This window comes from Eschrichtius robustus, chromosome 5 (assembly GCF_028021215.1).
Source record: "Eschrichtius robustus isolate mEscRob2 chromosome 5, mEscRob2.pri, whole genome shotgun sequence".
Classification (NCBI taxonomy): domain Eukaryota; kingdom Metazoa; phylum Chordata; class Mammalia; order Artiodactyla; family Eschrichtiidae; genus Eschrichtius; species Eschrichtius robustus.
In genome coordinates this window covers 34,208,616-34,235,905 of record NC_090828.1, presented here as the reverse complement: position 1 = coordinate 34,235,905, position 27,290 = coordinate 34,208,616, and the positions used below count along the sequence as shown (strand labels likewise).

General features: G+C 41.1%; 1 protein-coding gene across 1 annotated transcript in view; it reads right to left on the bottom strand.

Annotated features, from left to right (window-relative positions):
* MPP4 (MAGUK p55 scaffold protein 4) overlaps positions 1-26,371 on the bottom strand; it is a 36,948-nt gene extending 10,577 nt beyond the window's left edge. Inside the window, exons 1-15 of the mRNA XM_068543826.1 lie at positions 26,284-26,371; positions 25,308-25,429; positions 23,026-23,103; positions 20,805-20,885; positions 18,859-18,990; positions 18,124-18,205; positions 16,860-16,945; positions 15,273-15,344; positions 14,624-14,820; positions 11,779-11,843; positions 9,475-9,492; positions 6,426-6,464; positions 4,295-4,315; positions 1,276-1,290; positions 101-142 (exon numbers count right to left, since the gene is read on the bottom strand). Of these exons, the coding sequence (XP_068399927.1) occupies positions 101-142; positions 1,276-1,290; positions 4,295-4,315; positions 6,426-6,464; positions 9,475-9,492; positions 11,779-11,843; positions 14,624-14,820; positions 15,273-15,344; positions 16,860-16,945; positions 18,124-18,205; positions 18,859-18,990; positions 20,805-20,885; positions 23,026-23,103; positions 25,308-25,429; positions 26,284-26,371 (1,138 nt within the window). The remainder of the gene's footprint in view (positions 1-100; positions 143-1,275; positions 1,291-4,294; positions 4,316-6,425; positions 6,465-9,474; positions 9,493-11,778; positions 11,844-14,623; positions 14,821-15,272; positions 15,345-16,859; positions 16,946-18,123; positions 18,206-18,858; positions 18,991-20,804; positions 20,886-23,025; positions 23,104-25,307; positions 25,430-26,283) is intronic.
* Positions 26,372-27,290: the final 919 nt, after the last annotated feature.

The window sequence follows — 27,290 nt, the reverse complement described above, 5'->3', positions numbered from 1 at the left end:
AGAAGAGTCAGGCTCATTCATAATTCATATACTAAGTTATATTCATATGAATATAACTTAGCAATTGACAAAGACCCACCTTTTATTAATCATTACCTACCAATATAGAACTTCTGACCATGGCCAACGAATTCCTCCTTGTCTGTAACACAGCAAATGGCAGGAACAGAATATGGAAGAGGAGAACGAGAACTTTACTTAGAATGGATGCATGAAATTATCTTCAAATCTTCAAGAGACACTATTTCAGTAGATGGCAGCACAGCTGACTTTATCCTTGAGTGCCTTATTGAAAAATGTCCTAAGCACTTTCCATCCTATCACATGCACCAAACTATATAGAGACACTATCCAGAAATTTAGCAATACACTGAATATATTCTGTCTAGTATGGTTGGAACAAAAAACTATCATAGTCTTCTTTAAAGTTATAAGAAATATATTGAGTCATAGTAAAAACATAAATTTGGGTATACATTTTTAAATGTACCCAAAGAAAACTGATTTTAAAAAAAGGAAACATATAAACTGGTCTTGGCTTTAACTCATAGATATGGTGTTCTGTAGGTCCTATAATTAATCTCTTTGTTAGAAATGGGTTTTTATTTTTTTCCCTTATGAAGTGGTTCATTCTGTATGAAATTAGTATTTGTTTTATGGCTGCAAATTGTTTCTGACTGTCCAGGACTCTGAGAGACAAAAGTTAGGAAAACTGTGCCCAGCAGTAACATCTAGAGCTTGTTTAAACTTCTGTCTCTGCTTCCACTGGGGTCTCAGAAAAATTGTCCAAAACTCTGGGAAAAAATATTATAAAAATATCATTTTCAAATTACTTTTTACTAACATGTATTCGTTTTCACTTATACAACTCTGTTCTGATCATTGAAATAATATAGAAAGAGCATTTGTTCATAGAATGAACGGACATATACCTTTCTTTCTTAACCTTTGTGTTTAAACACCCATTTTAAACTATAAAGAAAACACACCAATATCAATTCCATCTTCTGGTAAGTAAGCATATTTTTCTAACTGAAAATTGGAAATAAGTTTAAAAGGAAATGTTTACTTAGGGATACAGTGATACAGCTTAATTACTTTCATTGTTCATTTAAAAATATTTTCTATGACATTGTATATGTCATCACTGATTTCACCCTTAAAATATCATGTCTTATCTTAAAATATATCCAGTCAAGTATTCATGTTGAGGCATTGAAAGATCTCAAACATAGCTCTATTTGGCTTATCAAGGACATAAAAATGAATAGTCACCTTCTGAAAGTTCCTCTGGATATTTGGATAAGTGAAGAAACAGACATGAAAAAGTTAAGCCTTTGAGAAGATCAAGTTGGCAAAATAAAGACAAATAACAATAAAGACAAATGACACAAGTGAGGCATTCATGTCACGCTTAGAGAAAGCTGTAACCTGGGCAAGACCTGCCAAGGCAAATGAACAACACACAACCGGAAACTCAGAAACTCGCTGGACCTGCTTCTGCTGCCCATCAGACAGTAACTTTTCCTGCAAGTTGCTTATCTAGACTCTCCTTGAAGGCTTTCTATCCATGCAGACTCCTCTCTACTTGGTTGGCAAAGAATGGGGCTTGAAAGAGAAATTTTCAAGGCAACCGATTTGAGCCTCTTCTTCCCTTCTCTCCCAGAGGCCATCTAGCTGCAGCCCTGTGAAGGCGAGGAAGTGGTGGAAGGGCCACTGGGGAAGCTCTGCAACAGCCTCTGGCCCGAGTGTCCTCATTCCTTACCTGTTTGGGTCCAGTCCCACATTTCCATCTCCAGCTGGTCCCTTGAAGACAGGTGCAACTGAACACAGAGTGTACTGTTTTCTTTTTCTAGACATCTTGAAACATCCATCACCCCTGTTTTTGTTTGTTTGGTTTTTGTTGGGGGGGGGTGTGTTTTTATGTCTTTTAAAATGGCATTCCTAATTAGACTATACCATCCAGAGAAATTCAAAGAGGTCACATGATACTTCATTCAGAGAAGAGTTGGGACCAAAACTTAAGAAACTTAACTGCCCATTAAATGCTCTGAGTAACAGAATTAAGCATCATGAATAACTGTCGTTATTTCTTTAGAAAAAATGCCAGCTGGGTGCCAATTGTTCCTTAACTGAGCTCCCAAGTGAGCTGGGTTCAGAATAATGTACTTGAGAGTTCTCACTCTTTCCACTAAGAGGAGTCCAGAAGGAGTGCTTTGCAGTAACTAAGGGCAGCTGCACACTTTCCTCTGCAGTGCTGTTATTAGAGAACTAGCTGCTGATTGCCCCTATTACTTCTTCATTAAAATACTGGCTAACAGTCATGCACTTACATTCTAAGTGCTGTACTTATATAAATTATTTTTCCCACTTTAGACATGGGCACCTGAAGGGCAGAGAGGTTAAGTGACAGAGGACCCAAAGCTAGCTGGACCAGGATTCATGCTTGGACAATCTGGCTCCAGTCCATGGCATTGACCACTGCAACACTGCCTCTCCTTTCACAGACATCACAATACCTCTAAGCCTCAACCACAACTTTGGCATGTAGAGTGTCTCCCAACAAAATGATGCGTTGAACAGAGCAAAGAAGGATGACTATAATCCAGAGAAATTAAAAATTAAACCAATCCCAAACATTGAACCAAGTGTAGATCATTAAATTACCCCTAACAGGAAATTCCCTGGCGGTCCAGTGGTTAGGACTTGGCGCTTTCACTGCCGTGGCTCGGGTTCAGTCCCTGGTCGGGAACTAAGAAACTAAGATCCCACAAGCTGGGCAGCAGTGGGAGGGGGGGTGGGGGGTTGGCGGGAAAGGTTGCCCCTAACAAGCCAACTATCTAATTGAAAATAGGAAATTTAGAAGCAACATAAATGGTATATAAATAATTTAGGTGAGTAGTTCCCAACTCCATGTGTCTCAATACTTTTTTTTTAAGATTTTTTTTTTTTGGATGTGGACCGTTTTTAAAGTCTTTATTGAATTTGTTACAATATTGCTTGTTTCATGTTTTTGGCATGTGGGATCTTAGCTCCCCGACCAGGGATTGAACCCACACCCCCTGCACTGGAAGGCGAAGTCTTAACCACTGGACCACTAGGGATGTCCCAATGCTATCTTCTTTTATAACTAATATTTATAACAATCTCTCTAAGTTTAAAAAATGAAATTCATAGATATATTCTAACACATCATTTTAAAACAGCAACGTAATGCTCTAACTGTAATGTAAAGGAAAATTAAAAGGAAGTAATTTATGTTTTAAAAGTACGTGTTTCAAAAAGTACATATTTCAAAATATAAATCTTTGGGCATGGCTTCTTTAGAAGACATAAACTATTAGATGCTTATACCTACTTATACTGAAGAAGCATGGATTTAAAGGAAGTGAGAAAATCAGAAAATAGTCCTTATATGAAGTATAGAAAAATAGAAGAGCAAAGTAACAGGTGGACACTAGAACAAAGAGTGTTCTGATAACAGACCAGATTTATTGGCATATATGGGAAAGAGGGAAATTGCCTTAACCGAGGTAGGTGTAATATGCCATAGCACTGACAAAATGGAGAAAATGAGGAAACATCATATACTTGGAAGCAAGTTAGTAATGTTAACATGCTCCAAAATGTTGCTAGTTTTTCCAAATACTCCATGGGGCTTATGTTGTTACTAATAACATCAACATTACTTTGAGGAACAGACACTTGATGATACCATGTGTCATCAATAATGGCAATAACATATTAAAGAAAAAGAAAATAATTGGTTTGGTATAGATACCTCACTTTCTAGTTGATTTAATATCAGTATGGATTAGAATGTGTGGAATAAATTATTCAGTAATTTCAAGGCAATATCTTTATTCTGTTTAAAGGTCTCTCTCCATAATGACTGTCTTCTACACCAGTGAGCTTTCCATGTTACATCCCGTGAAAACTTACATCACTGTTGTGTACTAAAGAACTACTTACTCAGATTCTTAATGAGTTTTGCCCAGCAGGACATTCAGGAGATCATGCAGGATGGTCTCACACACAGCAGGTCATCTAGCATCCCTGATTCTCACCAATTAAAGGCCAGTAGTGTCCCCAATCAATGTGCCAACCAAAAAATGCCCCCATAGGGTTCCAAAATGTCCCTAATGAGAAGCATTGCTTATGGTGACGTTTACAGTATCTCATGACTATACTGTTGATGTCTTTAAGCAATTATTGTATCATTAAAAGTGTTTGTTATACCAAAATTTGGAATATACATTTAAAAATCAGTATCAAATATTCATGCTTTATTTACCAGATTCAAATGTTTCTTCATCTATGGTTTTCCATGGAGGCAAAAAACCAAAAGTATAGTTACATTACTATCCATACTGAGTCTATAGTTGAACAGTCTAATTCCCTGACCCTACGATTCTGCACACACACCACTTTTAAAATGTTTTTCCTAAATCAAGGCCAACTCAGTGGTGTGTCTGTGGCATATAAAGCCTTAAATGAGTATATATAAGCAGTTGGGCTGTGATGACAAGAAGGGGTACAGCAGGAGCTTAAAATAAATAAATAAAATCATAAAATAGAAGAGAATAAATAAAATTAAATTGAAAAGAGGCTCAGAGGGAAGGAAAAGGTGGAATGTGATGGTAAACACCAATAGATGGTTGGATACTATACGGCTTTGCTGCTAAAGGTTTGCTTGAAGCTTTGGGGGGTCCATAAGCAAGGGGAGTGTGGCTAGGAGAAGGAGCATATGAATGGCTTGGTTGGGTTAAGGTTGTTTAGGTGACTGAGAAATACCTGAGATAAACCAAGTCCCTCATCAGTTAAAACGATTCTCGTTAGTGTTTTAAAGAGACATTAAGCATAAAAAAAACTAGAATGTATATGGAGAGCAATTAGAAATATATAGCAATGTTACCAACACACACATCCTTACATCAGGCAATGCTGCATCTAAGGTATACACACACTTGTGAAACGATATAGTTAGCATTGTTTATAATAGAAAAGATTGGACATAATTCAAATGTCTACCAATAAGTGATTATATAAATGCACAATTACTTATTTAACCAATAAGCCGTTTAAAATATATGAGGAGGCTCTTTATGTACTATGATGGAATCATCTCCAAGATATATAATGTTAAGTAAAAAAGCCAGGAACAGAACAGCGTATATAGCATACCATCAAAGAGTACATGCATTTGTGTTTTAAAAAGAGGTGAGAATGAGGGTGTGGGAGAGGAGAAAAAAATATACATCGTTGCACAGAATGTGTCTGGAGGGATGCCCAAGAAACTGAGAGCATTTGCTGCCTCAAGAAAGAAAACTGAGTAGGGGAACAGAAAGAGAGAAGGAATTTTACTGAATATACTTTTGTAGTTTTTGAATTTTAAATATGTGAATGTGTTACCTAATAAAAATTTTTAATTAAAATTACAGAAAGGAAATGAATAGTACTGCAAGTTAAAAAAAAAAAAAACAGGATGTGTACTTGGTAAAATAAATATAATGTCAGCATTATTCTTTAGTTGTTCTGGGAAATACATGTAAATCTTTGAAATACCCAGTATTTAAACATTTCATATCATTATTTAATGTCTAAAAACTAGATTAACCCATAAAGCCAAGACAAAGTCACCTAACAGACTAAAGACTCTCCAACTAGTCTTCCAACAAAATCCTAGTGATTCTTGAACCAATCTTAGTTCTGCCACTAAATTTGAAAAATCTTTTCCCAATTTCCAAAAACAATCTAAGAATAGAAATGTGAAGTATTTATATATTTCTCAGAAATTTGGAACCCATGACTATTGATCTATACTAGAATCTACCAGAAAATGGTATCAAACAATAACAGAATAGATATTTTGCTTTTAAAAAATCTGATATCTCATAGGGAGGGTGGGAGGGAGATGCAAGAGGGAGGAGATATGGGGATGTATGTGTACGTATAGCTGATTCACTTTGTTATACAGCAGAAACTAACACATCATTGTAAAGCAATTATACTCCAATAAAGATGTTTTAAAAATAAATAAATAAAAGTTAAAAAATAAAAAAATAAAAATCTGATATCTCAGTATTTTATAGTATTTCACCAAGAGCATGTGGTTTCCAAGAGTTCCTCCTGAATGTTACTGAATGTAACACCTGAGTGTTACTGTGTGTTCCTGTGATCATTTCCAGAATACTGCTTTCTAGAACACTTTCTAAAAGGTTGGTCTGAAGCATGGAGACATTCCTGCAGCTGTGCTTCCCTTCCAAGTGTCAGAACCACAGAAAAAGGCTGCGGTGGGGGATTTATTTTACACATTTCTTCCAGAAAATAGGCCTGTGGCCCCTTTGACTGACTGCTTCAGGAAGTCTATAGCTGAGCTGCTTCATATTTCTCCTGGTGGTAAATCTATCAAGAGGAAATGCTACCTGCTTCCACACATTTCTCGTCAATCTTCATGTCATCGTCTATAAAAGAGCATAGAAAGGGAAAAATTGAAGTTAAAATGTTAGTATCACAAATGAAATTCCCTATGTATAGGCTTATGGCAATGAAACTCAGACCACCCTATAATCATGTTATTCTTACAAGTATCGCTCACTCGGAGAGATAAAAAGGGCTCTACTGTACTAAATGAAAATGTAGGCTATGGGAGGCCACAGGACATCGAATGGCTAAAATTCTAAAAGCACAGGCTTTTGAATGCTGGACAAATTAGTTTACCTCTAAGCCTCAGTCTTCTGTCTATAAATGGGGGTAGTAATAATACCTACCACATAGGATAGGATTGAGATAATGCAGGAAAAGCTCAGGCTCATGGTAAGTGCTCAATAATGTTAATTATTTTTACCTTTAGCTGGGATGTATGTATGAGAATAAAAGAATATAACTTTTTAAACTGTTCATCCTAATACTCAAAGCTCTTTACCGTGTGACCCAAACCCAGCTTTGAAAACTGCTGTCTCTTTCTTGTATCTTACACTCCTGTTAGAGCAGACTCCATTGATTCTTCCTCTGTGCCTTTGCTTAAGCTGTTCCCTTAGCCTGTAATACTTCAAGGTCCATCTCAACACTGATCAAAATGAATATCCTTGCCATGAACTGCACAGCATTTTCTTCCTACTACCTTGAATTCTCTGCTATTGCACATCTACTCTGCCTCGTAATATAATCATTTGGGTGTTTGCCTTATTCGCCCTCCTAGACAGCTCCTTGAAAAGTGGAAATCACCTTAACTAATTTTTACATATTTTATAGAACTTAGTGTCTTCCACATAGTAGGCACATGACTAATTATCTATTAAATTGAATTTCCCTTTTAATATCAGAATAGTTGATTTGAACATATGTTCTGAAAAAAAATTTTTTTTTCTTTCAGCACTGTATATCTTGAGCCTAGCACTATACCCACAATTCCCAGGTGATCAATAAATACTATTTTAATAAATGTCTTATATATTCTAAAAGTGCAAATTATAGTTTGTATAATAAGCTATAATATTATAAAGTAATACAATAAATTTATCATCACTTCCTTAAAGATCATATCATTGATTGTTTTTAAGTAAAATATGCAATATGAAAAATGTTATGAAATAATACTGTTTTATAGAGATAGGAGCACAGATGAACAAGTCACATAGCTGAGATTTTTAACACTGTTGTTCAATTCCTTATATTCATTTAGAGATTATTTTCCAGATCAGTAATTTATAATGGTGAATTCATTAGTTCCTAGCACATAACTAGAGGGTTTTGATTTAAAGGCAAACAAAAACTACAGTTGTCATTCCTGTTTTACAGAGGCCAGGAGAGAAGCTCTAATAACAGCACAAGTAGTCCCGGTTTTTCTAATATGTAACTCTGGGGTCTAAAAGAGCCACGGATTTTGCCCTCTCAAAATTAACAATTCCAGGGACTTCCCTGGTGGTCCAGTGGTAAAGAATCCACCTTACAATGCAGGGGATGCGGGTTCAATCCTTGGTGGGGGACCTAAGAGCCCACATGCTGTGGGGCAACAAAGCCTGCGTGCCACATCTACTGAGTCTGGGCAACTCAACTAGAGAACCCATGTGCTGCAAACTACAGAGCCCACGTGCTCTGGAGCCTGCGCGCCACAGCTAGAGAGAATTCTGCGTGCTGCAGCGAAAGATCCCGCATGCTTCAACAAAGATCCCATGCCCCACAACTAAGACCCAACGCAGCCTAAAATAAATAAATAATAAATAAATCTTTTTAAAAAAATGAACAATTCCACACTCTGGGCTAGGGTGAGTGTTATGGACTGATTTGTACCCTCCAAAAATGCATACATATGTTGAAATCCTAGCCTCTAGTTTACTGTATTTGGAGATGGGGCCTTTAAGGAGATAATTAAGATTAAATGAGGTCATAAAGTTGGGGCCCTAATCCAAAAGGACTGGTGGCCTTATAAGAAGAGGAAAAGAAACCATACTGATCTCTATCTCTCTCTCTTTCTCTCTCTTCTCCCTCTCTCCCCACACACTTCTCCCACCCCGCATTCACAGAGGAAAGGCCATGTGAGCACACAGAGAGAAGGCAGCCATCTGCGAGCCAGGAAGAAAAGTCTCCTCAGAAACCAACCCTGTCAGAACCTTGATCTTGGACTTAGAGTCCCCAGAACTGTGAGAAATAAATGTCTGTGGTTAAAGTCACCCAGTCTGTGTGATCTTGCTATGGCAGCCTGAGCTGACAAAGACAGTGGGCTTGTCACCCACCAAGATCACAGAGACCCAAAGGCCTGTCCATGCTCCTCCCCCTCCCCTTTCCAATTTCAGGGATGAAATGTGGATGGTGGCAAAGGGGACTGCTCTTCTCTCTTCTTTTCCCCTCTCCACAAGTAGACAGCATCTTGCTTTCTTGCTTGTGTGTGTGTGTGTGTGTGTGTGTGTGTGTGTGTGTGTGTTTGGCATCATAATGAGTCATCTTGGTGTCTGAGCATGAAGAAAGGGAGAGGTAATAACTGGAGGCCCCATTTGCCCCTGATGTAGTGCCCTTCAGACAGAGAGCAACTTTAATCCAGACCAGGCTGTTTGCAACTCCTGAAAATGTTCTTACCTTATCAATCTTTTCATCTATACAATGGGAACAATAACAATTTCATTACAGGGTTATTTTTAGACATTGTGTACAAAGCAGTTGAAACAAAACAGAGGAACAGTTTCACAACTTTCATTGAATTCTTACCATGTGCTGTGTTAGATTCTGGGGCTGCCTATAAATGTTGGTTCTCTTTTCTTTTATTCCTCTCAGTGTTAAGAACAATTACACAGTGTGTGTTCTTTTGACTGACATCTTTTTATAAATTAGGGTGTTAGTGATTAGCATACTATGAGGCACACAGGATGAGCTTAATAAATAGCTGAATTGAAATTGAAGTGAATTAAGAAAACTATAGGAAATTTCTAGGAGGTTTTGGAGATGAGTTTTTTTCCCCCCACAAATACTATTTCTTACCTTCTTCCATAGAAATCGCTGGGTACAGAAAAATGAATGAAGCAGGGGAAAAAAGAGAGAGCGAGCACAATAGTTTATGCTATAGTTTATCAGATTAACTTACCTACAGTAAGAAAAGCAAAGTGCCAAAATTATTCTCTAAAAATTCAATGGAGACTTAGTAACAAAATGATAAGTGAATATCCTATAGAAACCAATAAATTTATGAGCCTTGTTGGAAATGGGATCTATTTGCTTCTGGCAAATCCTATTCCCTTCCATCCCAATAAGCTCTGTAAGAGTTGCATTCTATTCATTTCTGAATTAATGCACTTATTATTTATTCATTATATTTTAGGAACTCAAATCTTGAACGGAAAGAAGGAAAGAAAGAGAGAGAGAAAGGGAGGGAGAAAAGAAGGAAGGAGGAGAGAGAGGAAAGAGAGAGAGAGTGGAGGGAGGGAAAGAAAGAGGGATGACAATTACAAGTGCATCTTCAGTAAATAACTTTTTAATAACATCTGTAAACTAACATACGCCTGGAATTTTTCAATAACTCTTGAGTAATAAAGTTGCCTATACATCCTGAGTAGTAACCCTTTCCTGAGATTTTTTTTCCCATGGTAACATTCAGGCAGAACAGAAAGATACAAAATAATATTTATTTGCAATATCATCTACAACAGTTAAAAAGAAATGACCTGATAGTTTAGAAAATGATGTGCTCCATCAGAAACATCCCTGGGGCTTCCCTGGTGGCGCAGTGGTTAAGAATCCACCTGCCAATGCAGGGGACACGGGTTCGAGCCCTGGTCCAGGAAGATCCTACATGCCGCGGAGCAGCTAAGTCCGTGCACCACAACTACTGAGCCTGAGCTCTAGAGCCCGTGAGCCACAACTACTGAGCCCGTGTGGCACGACTACTGAAGCTCGTGAGCCCTAGAGCCTGTGCTCCACAACAAGAGAAGCCACCACAATGAGAAGCCCGCGCACTGCAACGAAGAGTAGTCCCCGCTCACCACAACTAGAGAAAGTCTGCGTGCAGCAACAAAGACCCAACGCAGCCAAAAATAAATAAACTAAATAAATAAATTTTTTTTTTAAAAAGAAAGAAACATCCCTGTGAGAGGTGACCCTTTAACTCAGTGGCTCCATACTTGGGGTTCCTGGACTCAAGAGATTTGTAAGGATAATAATATGCGGCTGCAAACTCTTTTCAGGATGGACTTTGCAAAATTCTAATAGAAATGGCACATAGGCCTTGCAAGCAAGTTAGATGTCAACCCGTGGCCCTACTAGTTATCAGATATTGGTTAGAAGCTTAGTTAGCACTTTCACATGCCTTTGATAAATGAAATAGGAAAATGGGTTAAAGAAGTACTTCAATCTGGTTTGGTAAACAAACTTTTTCAAAGCACAGGGGAAATAACTAAAATATCACTACGAGGATTATACCATGACAAATGTTTCTGATAAAATGTCAAGTTAAAGAAAAAAGATAAAAAGTAGTATTGCAACTGTTACTGTAACCATGTAAAATATGGTTCTATAACTGGAAGACAGTAGGAAAATATGGTCAGTGTAAAGGAATTTTAAGAGTGTTTTCTTTCAAAAATGTCTCTATAGTTGTCATCATATCTTTTCAAGGGAAAAAATAATAATTTTTGGCTTAGAGAATTGAGAAGTAAAGTGGATGAGGACTCTCCACGGGCAAATCGATGTTTACTTTAGTGCCCTCCCAGCCTCCTGTCCGTGCCCCTCTCCCTCTCCCTCCTCCGGGCACCTCTTCCCCTTCTGTAACTCCTGCCAGAGAGCATTTCAGCCGGTCCTTGATCAGCAGGTTCTAGTTGGGCTCTACGAGCTACGACACCCTTCACTAAGGCAGTAAGTCGTTCACAAGCATTCGCCACCATGAATCCCTTTGCTGACCATTCCTCCACCGCCATCTAAAATACTGTGAAGTGAACAAACTACACTCATTAAATAATAATTCAGTCCCGTGTTTACTCATCAAAGGCACGCACACTGTGCCGCTCTGCAGCCTTGCTTGCCAGTAGGTGTATAATGTATGGACTAGCTGTAGACACCTCAGGGGACTTCAAGCCGGGGAGTGATCACGAGAACATTTGCATTCTCACAAACTGAAAACTCTTCTAAATCCAAAGGAATGAATGTCTATGGTAGGATTTCAGATGGCTGCCAGGAGGCTATCTGGGGTATGGGGACATTTAAAGATCCTCTGTTGGGCGGGGAGCCAGCCCTGGGAGAGAGGGAGCTGGCTTTCCCGTGATGCACAGCCTGGGTTTGAGGTGTCAGCACACTCACATATGGTGGATTTGAGGTGGTTGTGAGGCTGGTATGGCTGAGACCACCAGAACTCCCGTTGCTTCCTATGCAAAAAGAAATACACTGTGAGAAGGGAAAAAAAAAAAATTAATCCAGGTTAACCCAGGTGAAATAGATGCAGGACAGAATGTTTCCTAGAATTCTGTTGCTTCCAACCAAGTGAACAAGGAGATTTCACCTCCAAACACACTGTCAAATACATTCTCCAAATGCATGGCCTTTCTTATCATTCTTTCCTGCCTCACAGCAGCTCTTCAGAGTCACACTGACTTAGGGTGAAAATCTGGCCTGCGACCACTACTGCACACGCCACAGAGCTTCACAGCATGAGCCATGGCACCTGCCCCTCCGGCATGTTAGCCCGCTCCAGCTGGTCTCAGGATTTTCACCGCATGCTCTGGTTTCCCTCCCAGGCTGTGATGCTCTCTACGGTCCCTTTAGAGCCACATGAATTTCAGTTCCTTCCGTTGTCCTTTATTTGTGCGCTCATCTAGTAAACCTGCCATTTCTGTGTGCTCCTTGCAAGACCCCCACTGGAATCTCCTTGCCACTCTCTGCTCTGAGACCATGAGGACTAATCTCATGAGGGCTTTATCCCTGTGTGTGTCCTCAGGTCATCCCTTATCCTCTGCACTTTAATCCCTGTAAGGCTCCATCCACCACCTGCCGCTCGCTGAAGCCCTTTCACACACCCTCTGGAACTGGCAGTAAATCTCCAGCGAAATCTCTCAAACCTCCTCCTGCACTTTGAGTGAGCCCTTCACCTTCTCGTTCTAACTAAACCCAGGTCCCCCTGAGGTCACTGCTCCCCTGCCCCTTTTGAGAGGTGGCTCTTTCCTCTCCCACTCCCAGTGGTGTGTGGGCAAACCAGCCCGGGGGGATAAGGCCCCACGTGCAGCTTTGCAGATTTTTCTAGTGTCAATATTCCCATTGTGGCTGATTTCAAGCTGCCACCCCGACGTCACCCACCGCGGGTGTGAGAAGGGTGCACACAGGCTCTGTGAGCTGGCTCCAGCACACCACGGCATGAGGCTTTCACTCCGTGGGGCCTGGAGGTGGGGTCTGTGTCCTGCTTCTCCTGGCCATCTCCGGACCATTATCCCTCTTCCCTATATGCCCTCACTTTGAAAGCCATTTTCCCGACCCTTCTGGAAGCCATTCTCAGATTATTCCTGCTAACTCCCATGCTCTTAACACCGCTCTGTCATAATGCATGATGATTTTATTAGGCACAAAGATGTCCCTTCCAACACCCTGGTCTCTTGGTTCCTTGATCTCCTCTCTTCCAGTGACTTTCCAATGACCTCAGCCACTGCATCCCACTGTCATACCCTAGGTCTTTCAGTACCCAAAACTACAATCTCTATATAATTTCTATTTCCAGCATCCCTTTCTTCTACCAGCACCTCCTATCTTCCCAACCCCAATAATCTATCAACCCCATAGGGACCTATAATCCATTGATCTGACTTCCTTTCCACTGACCCTACCCTGTCACCTCCCTCCTTAACAAGCTTAAATGTCATGGTCTTTCATTAAAATCACTCCCTTGTCCCTCTCTTGATTTACTGTTAAATCTGACTCCCTGTCTAATCTGGCCCTGCCCCCCAGGAAACTGACCAGAATCACGATAAATTTATGACCTTTAACCTTAAGTGGGCCCTTAATGCTGATGATACTGTATTTATCTAACCAATTTTCTCTCCAGTTCTCATAGAAACTTTTCAAGCTTTCTCCTCTTTCCTTCCCAATATCTCCTACCCACCCTTACTCTCAGCTTCTGACATTGCTTATTCCCCTGAGAAAATAAGAGCACATGGAAGAGACCTTCCATAAACTCCCACCATATCCCTCACCCTCAGCTGTGCCCACACACTCTGGATTCCCTACTGCTACTATTACTGTGGGTGAACTGTTCATGATCCTGTATAAGGCCAACGCCTCTATTTATAGGCTCCATCACATCTCCTCCTGCTTCCCCAAGGACAAGAAGAGCAGCAATGTTCCCTTCTTTCTCCTGTATCATAAAATTTTCCCTCTCACTGGATTTTTCCCATTAGCATTATCTACCCTATCTAAAAAAGTTCTCTCATACCACTCCACTTTCCCCTCTAGCTGTTTGTCCATTGTTCTGCTCTACTTTATACAAAATGTCTCAAGGAATTTTCCATGCTCATTGTTGTCAATGTCTTCAAATCCTCTTTTACTAAGATTTTGGTCCCACCTCATCCACTGAAATTGCTTTTATCAAGATCACCAATGACTTCTGTTGTTAAATCCAGTGGTCAATTCTCAGTCCCCTCAGCAGTGGTTGACATAGTTGATCAGGACACTCTATCATCTTGATTTTGGTCTGCCTCATCGGCCATTCCTTCTCAGTCTCCTTTGCTAGTTCCTTTTCTTCTTCGTGATCTCTTAACATTGGCTGAGTCTTGGACCTCTTACTCTATTTTCTTTCTATCCTTAATCCCTTCCTTGGACCTCAATAGCACCAAGGTGATGGTGGTAAGTTGAGATTCAGCAACTGGGCTTTCAACTCAGCCTTGAAAGATTATAGAGGGAATCAGAACTACCTTTAAAAGTTTAATTTAGCTTCCCAAGTACTTTTCTCTCTTTTCTAATTGATACGATTATTCTGGTCCCTCTGGTGTTTAAGATGTTTAGAGCATATTGACAAGTTGACATTTGGATTTATAGACCAGTGTGTGCTCATCTATCTGCTTGTCTCTCTTTCTCTCATCTTAACTGCAGTAACAGAAGCCTGAGAAAACGTTTTGTTTCCTGATGGCTCAGTCTTGAGTCCAGGAGTGATGACTTTTCTTACCTCTTCAGAAGGTGGTTAGAAGGGATTAGGCCAGCACAGGTACCAAGGTCTGAGATTTTCCGGGCTTGCCACCAGAGGGCATCATTCTGGTCCACAATCTGGAGGATGTCCCCCTTCTGGAAAGGCAAGCCGGCATCCATGCAGGGGATGGCGGGATCCTCCTGGGGCCAGTACTCAGTCATGGCACGAACATATACCTGACAGTAGGTGCATAATGACACCTCAGAAGAATCCTTACCCCCGGGTTGTTAAGACTTAAAACCATCTCTCCCACTCTACCACCTACTGGTGCTATCTTTCCTCTCCATCCTCACCAAAAAGAACTTCCTTCTTGAACTGAGTCTAAGAGCCATGAAAAAAAAAAAAAACATGAGTTTGGGAATAGAATCTTTTAGCTCCGAGAAGTTTTTGCTCAAATGCTCACCATTCTTGATGTTACTTCTTAACTTCTTGGTACCCCATCTCCTGTTATTGTATTCATTTACTGATTTGCCTCTCATGTCATCAGTATCGAAAAATATGCAATACAGTATTGAACAAATCTTCAACACATTATAGAGGATAGTAATAAGATACAAAGTACGTCATGGTTGTTATTGTTATTGGAGGATTTACTGTGTGTAGGTATGAAGGCTCAGTAAATTCTTACCATCTTTTGGCTATTAACAGGAGGGTCAGAAACTGGAACTACCTTGAATATGATTGTGCCACGAGACATGGCCTAGAAAAGGTCAGAGGAAAGAATGACAAATTGCAGAGTTCACTGGGTTACTGGGATTTGGCAGACAGAAGTTACAATTCAACGTGTGCAGGTCAAATGGTGACATCTCCCACAGGGGCTTTTACAAGGGCTCAACAGCTAAATATCACCACCCAGAAATGGACATTAGGAAGAAATTTAGCTTCACTTCTGTCCTGCTGTGGGACTTCCAGGATCACTGGTCTGTTAAAACCCACACTGAGGCCTGGCTTCTCACAGGGACCCTCCATCTCACTGCTGCCAGGACACCACACTCAGCAAGGTCTTAATTCCACAGGCACTAAGGAAGGAGAGGAGCTCTTGGTCTGACTTTCCCTCCTCATATCTCAGTCAGTAATTATTTCCTGAATACCGATTTCTGCATCAGGCAGCCTAGTCTTATGCGGAAGAAGATAGAGGGCCCCCAAGTCTTCTGGGGGGAACTGACGCCTCCAAACTAACGGTGGAGGAAACAGAGAGCCTCTTAGTTGGATGGGGGAGGTAAGAATCCCCCTTTCACACACACTGTGATGGGCATTGGAGATCCTAGAGATCAGCAAGAAAGATCTCGGTCTCACTTGGGAATTTCACAACCCCACTGTCCTGGCAACTCCACAGCTGGAGCCGAAAGGGCTGAGGTGGAGGCATGTGTGTCTGTGACTGACAGTCCTTTAAGCTCCCTGTGCAGTATCTTTTATACCACACAGAATCTTGCGTAGTGGTTTGCAAAATATTTCGGTGCTTGGTATACTCCTTATAATACCACTCCTCCTCTCAGTCCCTAAGGCACGTCTATGAAAATCTAGAGTTCCCCCAAGAACCCAGTTTGAGAACCACTAGTCTATGTAATATATAATAACTGACCTCAGGCCCCACCCTGGGGGTGAACAAGGGGGCAGGTGGACGGGGAAAGCTGCTATGGGTACTGACAGCTGGTCGGTGACTCGGGCAATGGTTTGAAGGATGGGAATGGGAACCGGAAAGAGTTACCAAAAGCGCATATAATCAGGTCACACCGCCATTTCAACCACAAGGACAGTGGCAGGGCCAGCAAGGATGTCCCCCTCCCCATATGCTGCCCTCTGGCGACTTCTTTTCTACCCCAAAGCTGCCTCAAGGAAACTGCATACAAATGTAAGGGGAGCAAGGGGCGGTTTGCTCAGGTTCAGACACTCCTCCACAGTCTCGCTCCGCCCACCCCGGGCTCCGTTTCCAGTGGAGCAACCCAGGTGACGAGGGACCTGGGCTGGGCGGTCTGGCAGTCTTCCTGAGGCTGAAAGAGCAGCTTGTGAAGGGAAGTATCCAGAAGGGGCCAGATCACCTGAGGAGGCGGATGGGGGAAGGCGGACGAGCTGCATAGAAACAGACAGGTTCTGGGGCCTAGAGAGAGGAAGCTGCCTAGAGGGACCCGAATCCCCCTCCGGTTACAGCGCACACGCCGTGGGCTGGACGCAACGTGGCACTGAGTCATGGAGAAGGCGAGGAGGAGATTGTTACCAGGATATGGATCACTTGCTCAGGGTCCAGTCCTTCAACCGAAACTCCATTCACTTCCACCAGTTTGTCTCCAGCATATAACAGCCCTAGGCAAACAGGAACACAAAACAAAGACGGGTACAAAAAAACTCTCAAAAATGGCGGTAGCCATCCCAAAGCTCCTTAACAAACTCGCTAACCCAAGCAGGGTCTGACATCTTAAATTTCATTGTGAAATAATAATAATAAAGCAAACTGGCTATTCCAATTTACACCACCACCAAAGTGCATGAGAATGGCATTTTTCTACCTTTCCACCAACACTGGGTATTAACTGGTGGTGATACTTTTATTTTCACTAATCTGATGCTGTAAAATGGAACTGGAACTCTGGTAAGAAGATAACACGAAAAATAAAGCTGTCGGGGTCATGAGAAAATGTCAACTGAAAAGGAAATGGGGGGTATTCTTCAAAAGAGAAAATGTGGAGAAACTTGAGGGTTAAGATTGAGGCTTGAGAAATATGAGGTAAGACAGTGCAGATAAGAAGCAGGATGACATCATGGAACAGAAACCAAGGATGATGAAAATTTTAAGAAAGGTTTTGTCAACAACATCAAATGTGCTGCAGAAGTAAAAATAAAACTGAGGCTGACAGAAGGGCCAGTGGACTTAGCAACTAGGAAGTCCCCGGGTAATTTCTCTAAGAACGTTGGGGTATGAACCCTGCACCAGGTTTCCAGGGTCATGGGCAGCGAGGACACAGACAGCAGGTACAGAACAGCTCGTTTCAGAAGCACAGTGAAGAAAAGAAGGAAATTTGGTTCTATGATAGAAAAAGCAAGCAACAGGTGTTTGAAGACGGGGAAGGGCGATGCCTTTTTGAACACAGAAGGACCAAGTGAAGAGTGAAAGTTGGGAATATAGAGTGAGGCAGACCTGGACTTGAATCCTGACTCATACTGTGAAACCCTGAGCAAGTTAGGTGGTTAATCTCTTTGAGCCTCAGTTTCCTCATCTATACGATAGCATGATAATACTTACCTTGTTAGGTTTACATGGGAATGTAAAGTAAGGGAACATTAATTTAGTGCCTAGAATGGAGGGACTCAGTGAGGAAAGGCAATGGGACTTCTCTGGAATATTCCTTTCTTCCTTCTTAGTAACCAAGCAATAGAATTTATTAAAGCTCAACCTCAGTTAGGAAAGAGGGGCTTCCCTGGGAAGATTAAACAGTCATTCCCTTTTTTCCTGGTCACGCTTGCACCCTGCTGCTCCAGCTTACCACTCCTCTCTGCCAGCCCACCATGGATGACTCTGGCCACCAGGATGTCCCCTGTCATCTCGTGGCGCTTGATGGTAGCTCCCTGGGGAGAGAGTACAGTAGAACCCCTTTTTACCTAACATGACCACTTTCCTGGGGGCTTCCCTCAGTGTCGCTCTGGTCTTTCGGACAAGGGTATTCATACCAACCAGGGCCATACATACTGTGCCATCAAAAAGGAAAGGTCATTCAACCTTGGTCTACCAAAGTCTATATCCAACCACATAGACATCAAAGAATATTGAGATCCTTCCAAAGGTAAAGAAAACTCCCACAATTACAACCTAATCAGAGGGATTATGCTTAGAAAATCAAATTAATGCCTTACTTAGCTTCCCCTTTATAGAGGAAAAAAACTTAGGCAAATACATTAGAACAGAGTAAAATATATGTACATGTCACAGAGCCAAATAATAAAATAAAATAATTTCTTATCTCTCACAGCTCTTAGAAAACAAAAACACTAAGCAGAAATCTTCCCTGGTGAAAACATTACAACCTGTAATGTGTTTGAAATCACAGGCAAAATTCATTAAGATACAGTTTAGCCATTATTATCATGGCTAATTTTCTGATTGCCTCACACTACATCTGTGACTACAGACAAGAATATTGCCCAAGTAATTACTAGAGATAACTTAGTTCATAATTAACCCTGGTGTAATCCTAAATGAAAAGGTAAAATGATTTCCTTACCAGGGGCTGCTGGTTTTTCACCAGGCAAACAATCCTCATTGCTTCCTCGCTCTCAGGGATGTTGTCTGGCAGGGGAGGGAGAAGCGGTTCAAAGTCTTTCTGAGCCACCGTGTCATGGGCGCTGAGCAAGGCCTGGGAACAGAGAAGGAAAAAGGGAACAAACGTCACACATAGGACACACCCACCTAGAAGATGCTGACTCAGTACTATGTGAGATACAACAACAACCAACACGTACGTGCCAGGCATAGTTCTAAGTGTTTTATGTGGATTAACTCAATCTTCACAATAACCCTGAGGCAGGAGTATATATTTTTTAATTTCTTAAATTTATTTTTATACAATTTGTAAAGGTTACTTTCCATTTACTGTTATTACAAAATTGTGGCTATTCCCCATGTTGTACAATACACCCTTGTAGCCTAACTTTCACTCAACAGTTTATACCTACCACTCCTCCACTCCCATATTGCCTGCCCCGCTCCACTGGTAACTACTAATTTGTTCTCTATCTCTGTGAGTTTGCTCCTTTTTTGTTGTATTCACTAGATTGTTGTATTTTTTAGATTCCACATGTAAGTGACATCATGCAGTATTTGTCTTTCTCTGTTTGACTTATTTCACTAAGCATAATGCCCTCCAAATCCATCCATGTTGCAGTAAATGGCAAAATTTCATTCTTTTTTATGGCTGAGTAGTATTCCATTGTGTATATATACCACATCTTCTTTATCCATTCATCTGTTCATGGACACTTAGATTGCTTCCGTACCTTGGCAATTGTAAATAATGCTGCTATGAACATTGGGGTGCGTGTATCTTTTCAGATTCGTGTTTTTGGTGTTTTTTGACATATACCCAGGAATGGAATTGCTGAGTCATATGGTAGTTCTATTTTTAGTTTTTTGAGAAAACTCCACACTCTTTTCCACAGTAGCTGCATCAACTTATTGATACAAGTGTTCCCTTTTCTCCACATCCTTGTGAGGCAAGTATATTTATTTTCCCCATTTTACAGATAAGGAAACAAGGCAGAGAGAGGGTAAGCAACACATAATATATTCTTTCATTTCTGATAAAATGTATTCTGTCACATTCTCATTTCCTGGAAACCCATGTAATCCATGGTGCTCCTATAAACTTGAACTACAAAACAACTATTGTAATAGTTTCCCCAATTAAGGTAGAATGAGGAGCAGTAATCAAAACACCTTGCTGGTTTAATTATCAATGACACTTAAGGGCCCATGTGAAACAGAATGAGAAAAAGTCGTCCTCTACTTTTAGGGTATGATCAAAGAGTTCCTTCTCATGGCCCAGTATGTTAAATTTTCATTTCACGAGTTGGGGAAGTAGTCATTCTACAGCCCTGCCAGAGACTGGTGGACAGAACTTCGTTGGAACTCAGAGAAAATTCTCTAGGTTTATCTTGTGAAATAAAACTTTTTGACTGATAAGTTCCATTGCTCCAAATGCAGACATCCTCTTAAATTCTAATTTGTTGATAAATTGATCTCAAAATCTGTAAGTACTATGAGATAGGTTTCTATTCTGCAATCAAATGTTCTTCATATACCCCCTCATGAGCTAATCATTATTATACTGTATTTTCCAAACACCTTCACACACTTTATTTGAAACTTAAAATAACTTAAGATGTATGCTACCTCGATTGCCCCCCCAGAATTTTAGAGGAACAATGGCTTTCCCGGGGGGAAAAAGACACCATGGGAAGTTATGGATGCCTCCTTATAAATAGGGCAGGCTTGTCTCCATGACCAATGAGATTAAGCCAGTCACGTCCAAGTCCCACATCTTTAGGTACAGTCTGTTGGCCACCCACATACGGTAATAGAACATCTATTCAGAGAGCACATTTATTTCTCCTTCTCAACTTTGTCTATGTGCCAGATGGTTATATCTTGTTCATTTTAGCAAGCACTTGCCTTTAAGTGTGGAGCCTGGAGGATTTGTCTCAGCTCTTGGATCTCAGGGGACTTGGGGGTTTCACGTAATATCTTCACTACCTGGTTGGTGGAAAAACATACATTGTGAATTTTTTAACAATCTTTATCACCTAGTTAACATCACCCAGGTTGGATAACAGGTATACTGACATGATATTGACCTAAGAAAAGCTGTTACTGAAGCCTTCTTTTTTATCTTTAAAGTCAGGGCTTAGAGTCTTTCCTTATCATTAAACTTCATTACAGCTGGTAGAATCCAAGATTTGGGGTAGATCTAAACCACAGTGCCCCAGTCCTGGCACATCGCAGGCTTGGAGGAAGAACAAACATAGTTTTGTAATGTCATATGTGCCAAGGCAATATCCCTCTAGTGGCTCTAAGATAGCTGTTTGCTAATGTGAATGCTTTACAGGCAGGTTAAGGTATCTGAGTTCTCCAGGTATAGGCTCAATTACCTGGAGAACCCAGGTAGCTTAATCCCATGGGATGTTCCATTCTTCAGTTGCAAAATGAAATAGTAATTTGTATTTTAGGGCTTATTATTTGATTAGCAATTTTAATGTTTGTTGCAACAAAAAAGTGCTAGATAGAATAAATTCTGATCTCTTTGCTTTGGTTTAGGCATAGACCTGCTTTCTGACAGGACATAAGCCCTTTCAAGATTTTAACCAGCTCCATGAATCTTCAGCAGTCAAGCACCATCACATATTGTCAAATGAAAACAAGCAGTTTAGCAAGCTTCACCTCCACTCACTGGGGTTACAACTGAATAAAATATCACGTGTGTGTTTCCCTATGGACAGCTGAGAACCATTCAAGTTGTTGATTACTGGAGCTGAGGTTAGAAGTTTTTTTTAAAATTTCTTTTAATATGGACAATAAATAAAAACAAAACAGATTATATTTATGCATCCATTCAGCAAATATGCATTGAACATCTACTGTGTGCTAGGCAGTGTTTTGAGTGATGCAAATAGAGCACTGAATAGGCAGACAAAAATCCCCAGTCTCATGGAGTTTACATTCTAGTGAGGAGCCACAGACAATAAATAAAATATATAAGTAAAAGAGTTTTATTTGATGATGTAAAGAGTTAAGAAGAAAAATGAAATAAGGAAGGTGGATAGGGAATGCTATGAGAGGATTGCAGTTTTATATGGGGTGACCAGGGAAAGCCTCCGTGAGGTGACATTTGAGTGGGGACTGGAGGGAGATGAAAAAGCAAATCGTGTGGCTATACGGGCAAGGGCGTTACTGACATAAGGAATAGCAAGTGCAAAGGGCCTGCGGCAGGAGCATGTCTGGTTCAAACAACCACAAGGGGTTCAACTGGCTGGAGCAGAGTGAATAAGGGAGAGAGTGGTGAGTATGACATCAAAGAGGTAACAGAGGCCACCTTATGTTTGACTATGCAAGAATTCTGATGTTTACTCGGAGATGAGAAGTTGTTGTAGGAAGAGTTTGAGCAGGGAAGTGACATGATTTGACTCATCTTTAATCAGAATCTCTTTGGCTGCCATGATGGGAATAGACCACAGGGGAGCAAGAGTAGAAGTGGGCGACCAGGTAGGAGGCTACATCGCAATTATCCATGTGAGAGATGACGATGCCGTATATTAGGTGGCACAGCAGAGGTGGGGAGGTTCTCGATATATTTTGAAACTAGAGTTGACAGGACTGGGTGTGGGTGTGAGAGAAAGGAAAAGTCAAAGATGACCCCAGAGGTTTCAGCCGGGGTACTGCAAGAACAAAGACGTCCTTAGTGAGATGGAAAAGGCTGGGGTAAGAGCGGCTTTGGGGACGGGACGGCCAGGAGCTCCGTTGGGGACATGTAGAGTTTGAGGTCCATAAGACATCTCAGTAGGATGGGAGGGGGCAGAGGACATCAGAGCCTGCCATCCAGGAGCCCAGAATAGGGATGTAAATTGGGTATCATTAGTAGGGCAACATTACCCTCTTTCCATGGGGTAATTAGGTCCACGGTTTAGGGAAAAAGAGGGAAATGCACACAAGCTAAAAATGTGTCTTGTTGGTTTTAATTTGGGGAGACAGCAGGCCTTCTATTAAAGCTCAATTAGAAACAGCTATCAGATGCATAATCACCAACTGAACTTTTCCATTAGAGCATTTAAACTAGCACTATGAGTAAAATGGTATCACGTTAAAGCTCTACTATTCTCTCGATGAAAAATCACCTCACCTCGTAGGATAACGCCTGGGCATGGGGTGTGGCAGGAATGAGCTTCTTTCCTTTAAATTCCTGGAGGCAGTCGTAAACCTGCCGAGGGGCAAAGAGGAGAGAATGACATATCGAGGGGAAGGCTCACCCAGGGGAGACTCAGCCTGAGCGATGGCACAAGTGGCTGGGTAGCATGTGTGTTGGCCTTTAATAAGGTGTCTCTAGTTGTCCAAGCGAAATGAACTCAAGACTGGTGGCTCTAACGCTCCAAAGGCTTAATTATTGGCTGCCACTGGAAACTGTTCTTCCCCAAACAATATCATTGATAAAAAGAAACGTGAACTTTTACTCTTGTTAAATTAAGTAAGCCTGGGTTTTCCAGGCTTGAGGCAAATAAGGATTTGAAGCCAGAGACCTGTGGGAACTTCCAGGCTGGGTAGCTGTGTAGGGCATGGGTTAGGGGCTCAGGTTCGCCAGGGCATCTGAATGAGAGGCCGGGCACACTATACATGCTTATTTGTACTCTGTGCTCATCTTTTGTTTCCTTTCCTCCCTTAATTCTCCAGTAAAAGTTTGTTTATAAAAATTCCAACTTTGTTGATCCTTAGGAATTGTTTTCCATACCAGGATCTAGGGTTGGGCTGAGAACACCAAGGTCTGACTAGCTCTGCAGTGCAGACCTTAGTCTTATTTTAGAAATCTAGTTTCTCTTACAGTTGGAGAAATGAGGTCCAGGAGGTCAGCTCAGCCCTGCTTTCTCCATCCGGATCTGGGATGGTGGGGCTTCCTTGCTCTACCTCAGTGCCCAAGCTCAAGTTTACCTGGAAGTGATTAAGGCTGGTGGATTGATGCAGGGAGCACAAAGCCTAAGCAGCCTACCAGTGGTAGAAAAGGCAATGCCTTTAGTGGCATTCATACCCCTGTATTAGCTTCCCAGGAGGAAAAAGTCCCTGGTAGAAATCAAGTAGTTTCTCCCAAAGTTTTATTCAGATATAATTGAGATAGAACATTGTGTAAATTTAACAGGTATGACATGTTGATTTGATACACATATATGTTGCAAAATGATAACCACGATAAGGTTAGTTAACACCGCCATCACTTCACATAATTACCACTTTGTCTGTGTGTCATGATAACGTGTAAGATCTATTCTCTCAGCAAATTTCAATTATGTAATACAATATTGTTAAATATAGTCACCATGCTGTACATTTGCTCCCCAGAACTTATTCATCTTATAACTGGAAATTTGTACCCTTTGACCAGCATCTCCCTATTTCCCCTCCCCCTAGTCCCTGGCAACCATTATTCTCTCTGCTTCTATGAGCTCCACCATTTTAGATTCCACACACAAGCGAGATCACACAGTATTTGTCTTTCTCTGACTTATTTCACTTAGCATAATGTCCTGAGGTCCATCCATGCTGTTGCAAAAAAGGAGGATTTCCTTCCTTTTTATGGCTGAATAATATTCCATTGGACATCCCACTTCTGAGTATATAGTGATAGTGAAATGAAATCACTACCTAAAAAGATATCTGCACCCCATGTTCATTGAAGCTTTATATTCACAATAACCAAGGCATGGAAAAAAACGCTGTGTCCAACAATGGATGAATGGATTAAGAAATCAGGTGTTTTAAAACGAGCGCTGTGAGGAGTACCTCTTTGCTCATGCTAAGTATGTTGACACTTCTTTCTTATCTTAAAGAATATAATATTAACATGCATCATAAGGCTGACCACATTTCACTTAAGTGAAGGAAACACATCCTCCAAAAAATAACTTCAAAAGGATCTTTCTTAATAATAACATTTGTTCAGAGGAACAAAATTATAGTCAGATGCTATTGTATAGTGCATGAAATTTTAGCCAAATTTAAAAAAAGATGAGATCTTCAGAGTAAGAAAAACTTAAGATACCTAAAGAGAGCTGTAGACATTTCATGTCCTAATTTATGAAAACAAAGAGGAATGATTGTTTAAAGCATTTTTATTTGTCCTGAGTTGGCCTCAAGGACAAAGGGCTGTAGACAGCTGCTAAGGGTGCTGCCTATGGCCGTTTGTGGCGGCCGCTGTGTGACCCCAGGGGCCTCTGGAAGAAAGGGAGTTGGGGGCAGAAAAGAGAGGAGCTGCCATATTCTTTTCCAGCCAAGTAAATTCCTTCCTAAGCTAAAAGGTTGTGTAGCTCGTCTCTGAACTTTTTCCCAGTTGAAATTTCCTGCCAACTGACACGCAACACTGTTGGACGAGTAGGTTCTGCTCCCAAGGCTAAGGCTTCTGGGCAATGGAGCGCTCACCTTGAGCAGAGCCTGCAGCCACGGGGAGTGAAGGAGGTCGTACAGGAGACACACTCCATTCACGTCTCGGCTGTAGAACAGATTCAGCTGTTGTAGCACAAGCCTCAGGATTTGGGAGATACCTACAAACGGGAGAGGGCAGAGATGGGGTGACGGGTGGAAAGGCAGGTGTAAATGTGAAGGACAATTCAGACCGCTGGGAGGTGCCAGGGGCTCGTGAGGAGAGGAGAGGACACTGGATTTAAGGCCCCAAAAATCTGCCTTCTAGCCCTGTTCTATCACTTACTGTGTGAACTTCAGAAAGCCATCCAACTATCCGGAACCTACTTTCCTTGTGGCAAAATGAGAGTATGTTAGCTTCCCCACAGGGTTGTTGCCAACATTAGATGAAATAATAGATCATAGTATAGAAATGGAAGATTTTATGAGAGCAATATTGCTTTCCCCTCCCCAATCTTAACAGCCTCTGGTTTATTCCAAAATTATCTAGTTGTTTTCTGGATCCTCCTTCTCTAATTCAAACATGCAACCATGTGTATTTACGCTTTATGAAAATTCTTATTGAAAAACTCTCCTAATAGGCCTTTAGTACATATCTCAGGATTCCACTATTAAAGGGACTGAACAGAATTTAGTAAATGCTTGGTTGCTTTTACAAGTATTTTCATAGAAATCCTATTTGTTGCAGTGATATTTTGAATGTGAACAAGTTGTGAAGTTCTAAGGCAAAGTGAAACATCGCGGGGTAGGAAAAAAAGAGATTCTGAATCTACTGTGTCAATTTCTTTCCTTCCTGCCTTGAAAATTGCTTAGACTTATCACTAATAGATGCAATAGGACACTTCAAACTGTATGACAAATTCCTTATAGGAATCACAAAAAATCTATCAGAATTTCTGCACCTAAATTGGATCAGATATTTAGAGGGATATTAAAAGAACTTTCTGGTCTAGAAAAGGAATCTGGCACCACATACCATTCCCTGGATTGGTCACCGTAGAAAGCTTGTCGTCCTTCTTGGCCTTGCTGTCTGGCGGGTCTGCTCCTTTGTCTGACTGTATCATGCTCCCTTCCCAAGCTTTCAGAAGGAATTCAGAGCTAGGGAGCGGATCAACAAACAGCACACAGCTCACTCAATCACACTGGCCCCACAGCTCTTAGTACATATATAGACACATATTTTCAACAGCATTTATTGAGCAAGTCAGGCACTGTGCTACATACACACCAGGATCCACATCGAATAAAACAGTCTTGCCCTGTGGCGTTTCCTCTCTAAATTAACCATCACCAGCTGTGTGAACGAGAAAACTACTATTTCATGAAACATTCCTTCCACTCCCGTTTCTTAAAACAAGTGACAAATAATGTCATGTTTGTTTATTTTCCACCTCTTTGCCTAGTTGATTTCACCATCATTCAGAGATCAGAAGAGCCTTCCCTGGCCTGACTCCATTCAGGTGCCCTCTTCCCTCTCATTGCCCGTATAGTTCTTCATGGCACTGATCACAGCAAAAGTTATGGGTTACTGCTGAGGATACTCTCTTAGGGTTTACTTTATATATTGCTTTAAGTAGGTTTAGTTTCAAGAAACAGAAACCCCAAATAATAGTGGCTTAACAGAGTAGTCTATATCTTGCTTATGTAAAAGTCCAGAGGCAGAGCAGCCCTACTCCATGAAATTCTCAGAGAATAGGCTCCTTCCAGGTCACTGCTTTGCCCCTTTGGGGTGTGGTGGTGTTATTATCTTCCTGTTCCAAGATGGTGGCTGGAGCACCAGCCATCACCTCTACATTTCAGCCAGCAGGATGCGGATTAAGAAAACGAGGGCAAAAAAAAAAAGAAAACGAGGGCAAAGGGGACATGCTCACTGCTCTTTGAGAAAGTTTGACAGAAGTTGCCCTACACAATGAGAAATCACCTCAGGCCCTGCAAATTTTCAAATGTCCCACTGAACTTTCATGTTGCTGGAAAAACAACAAC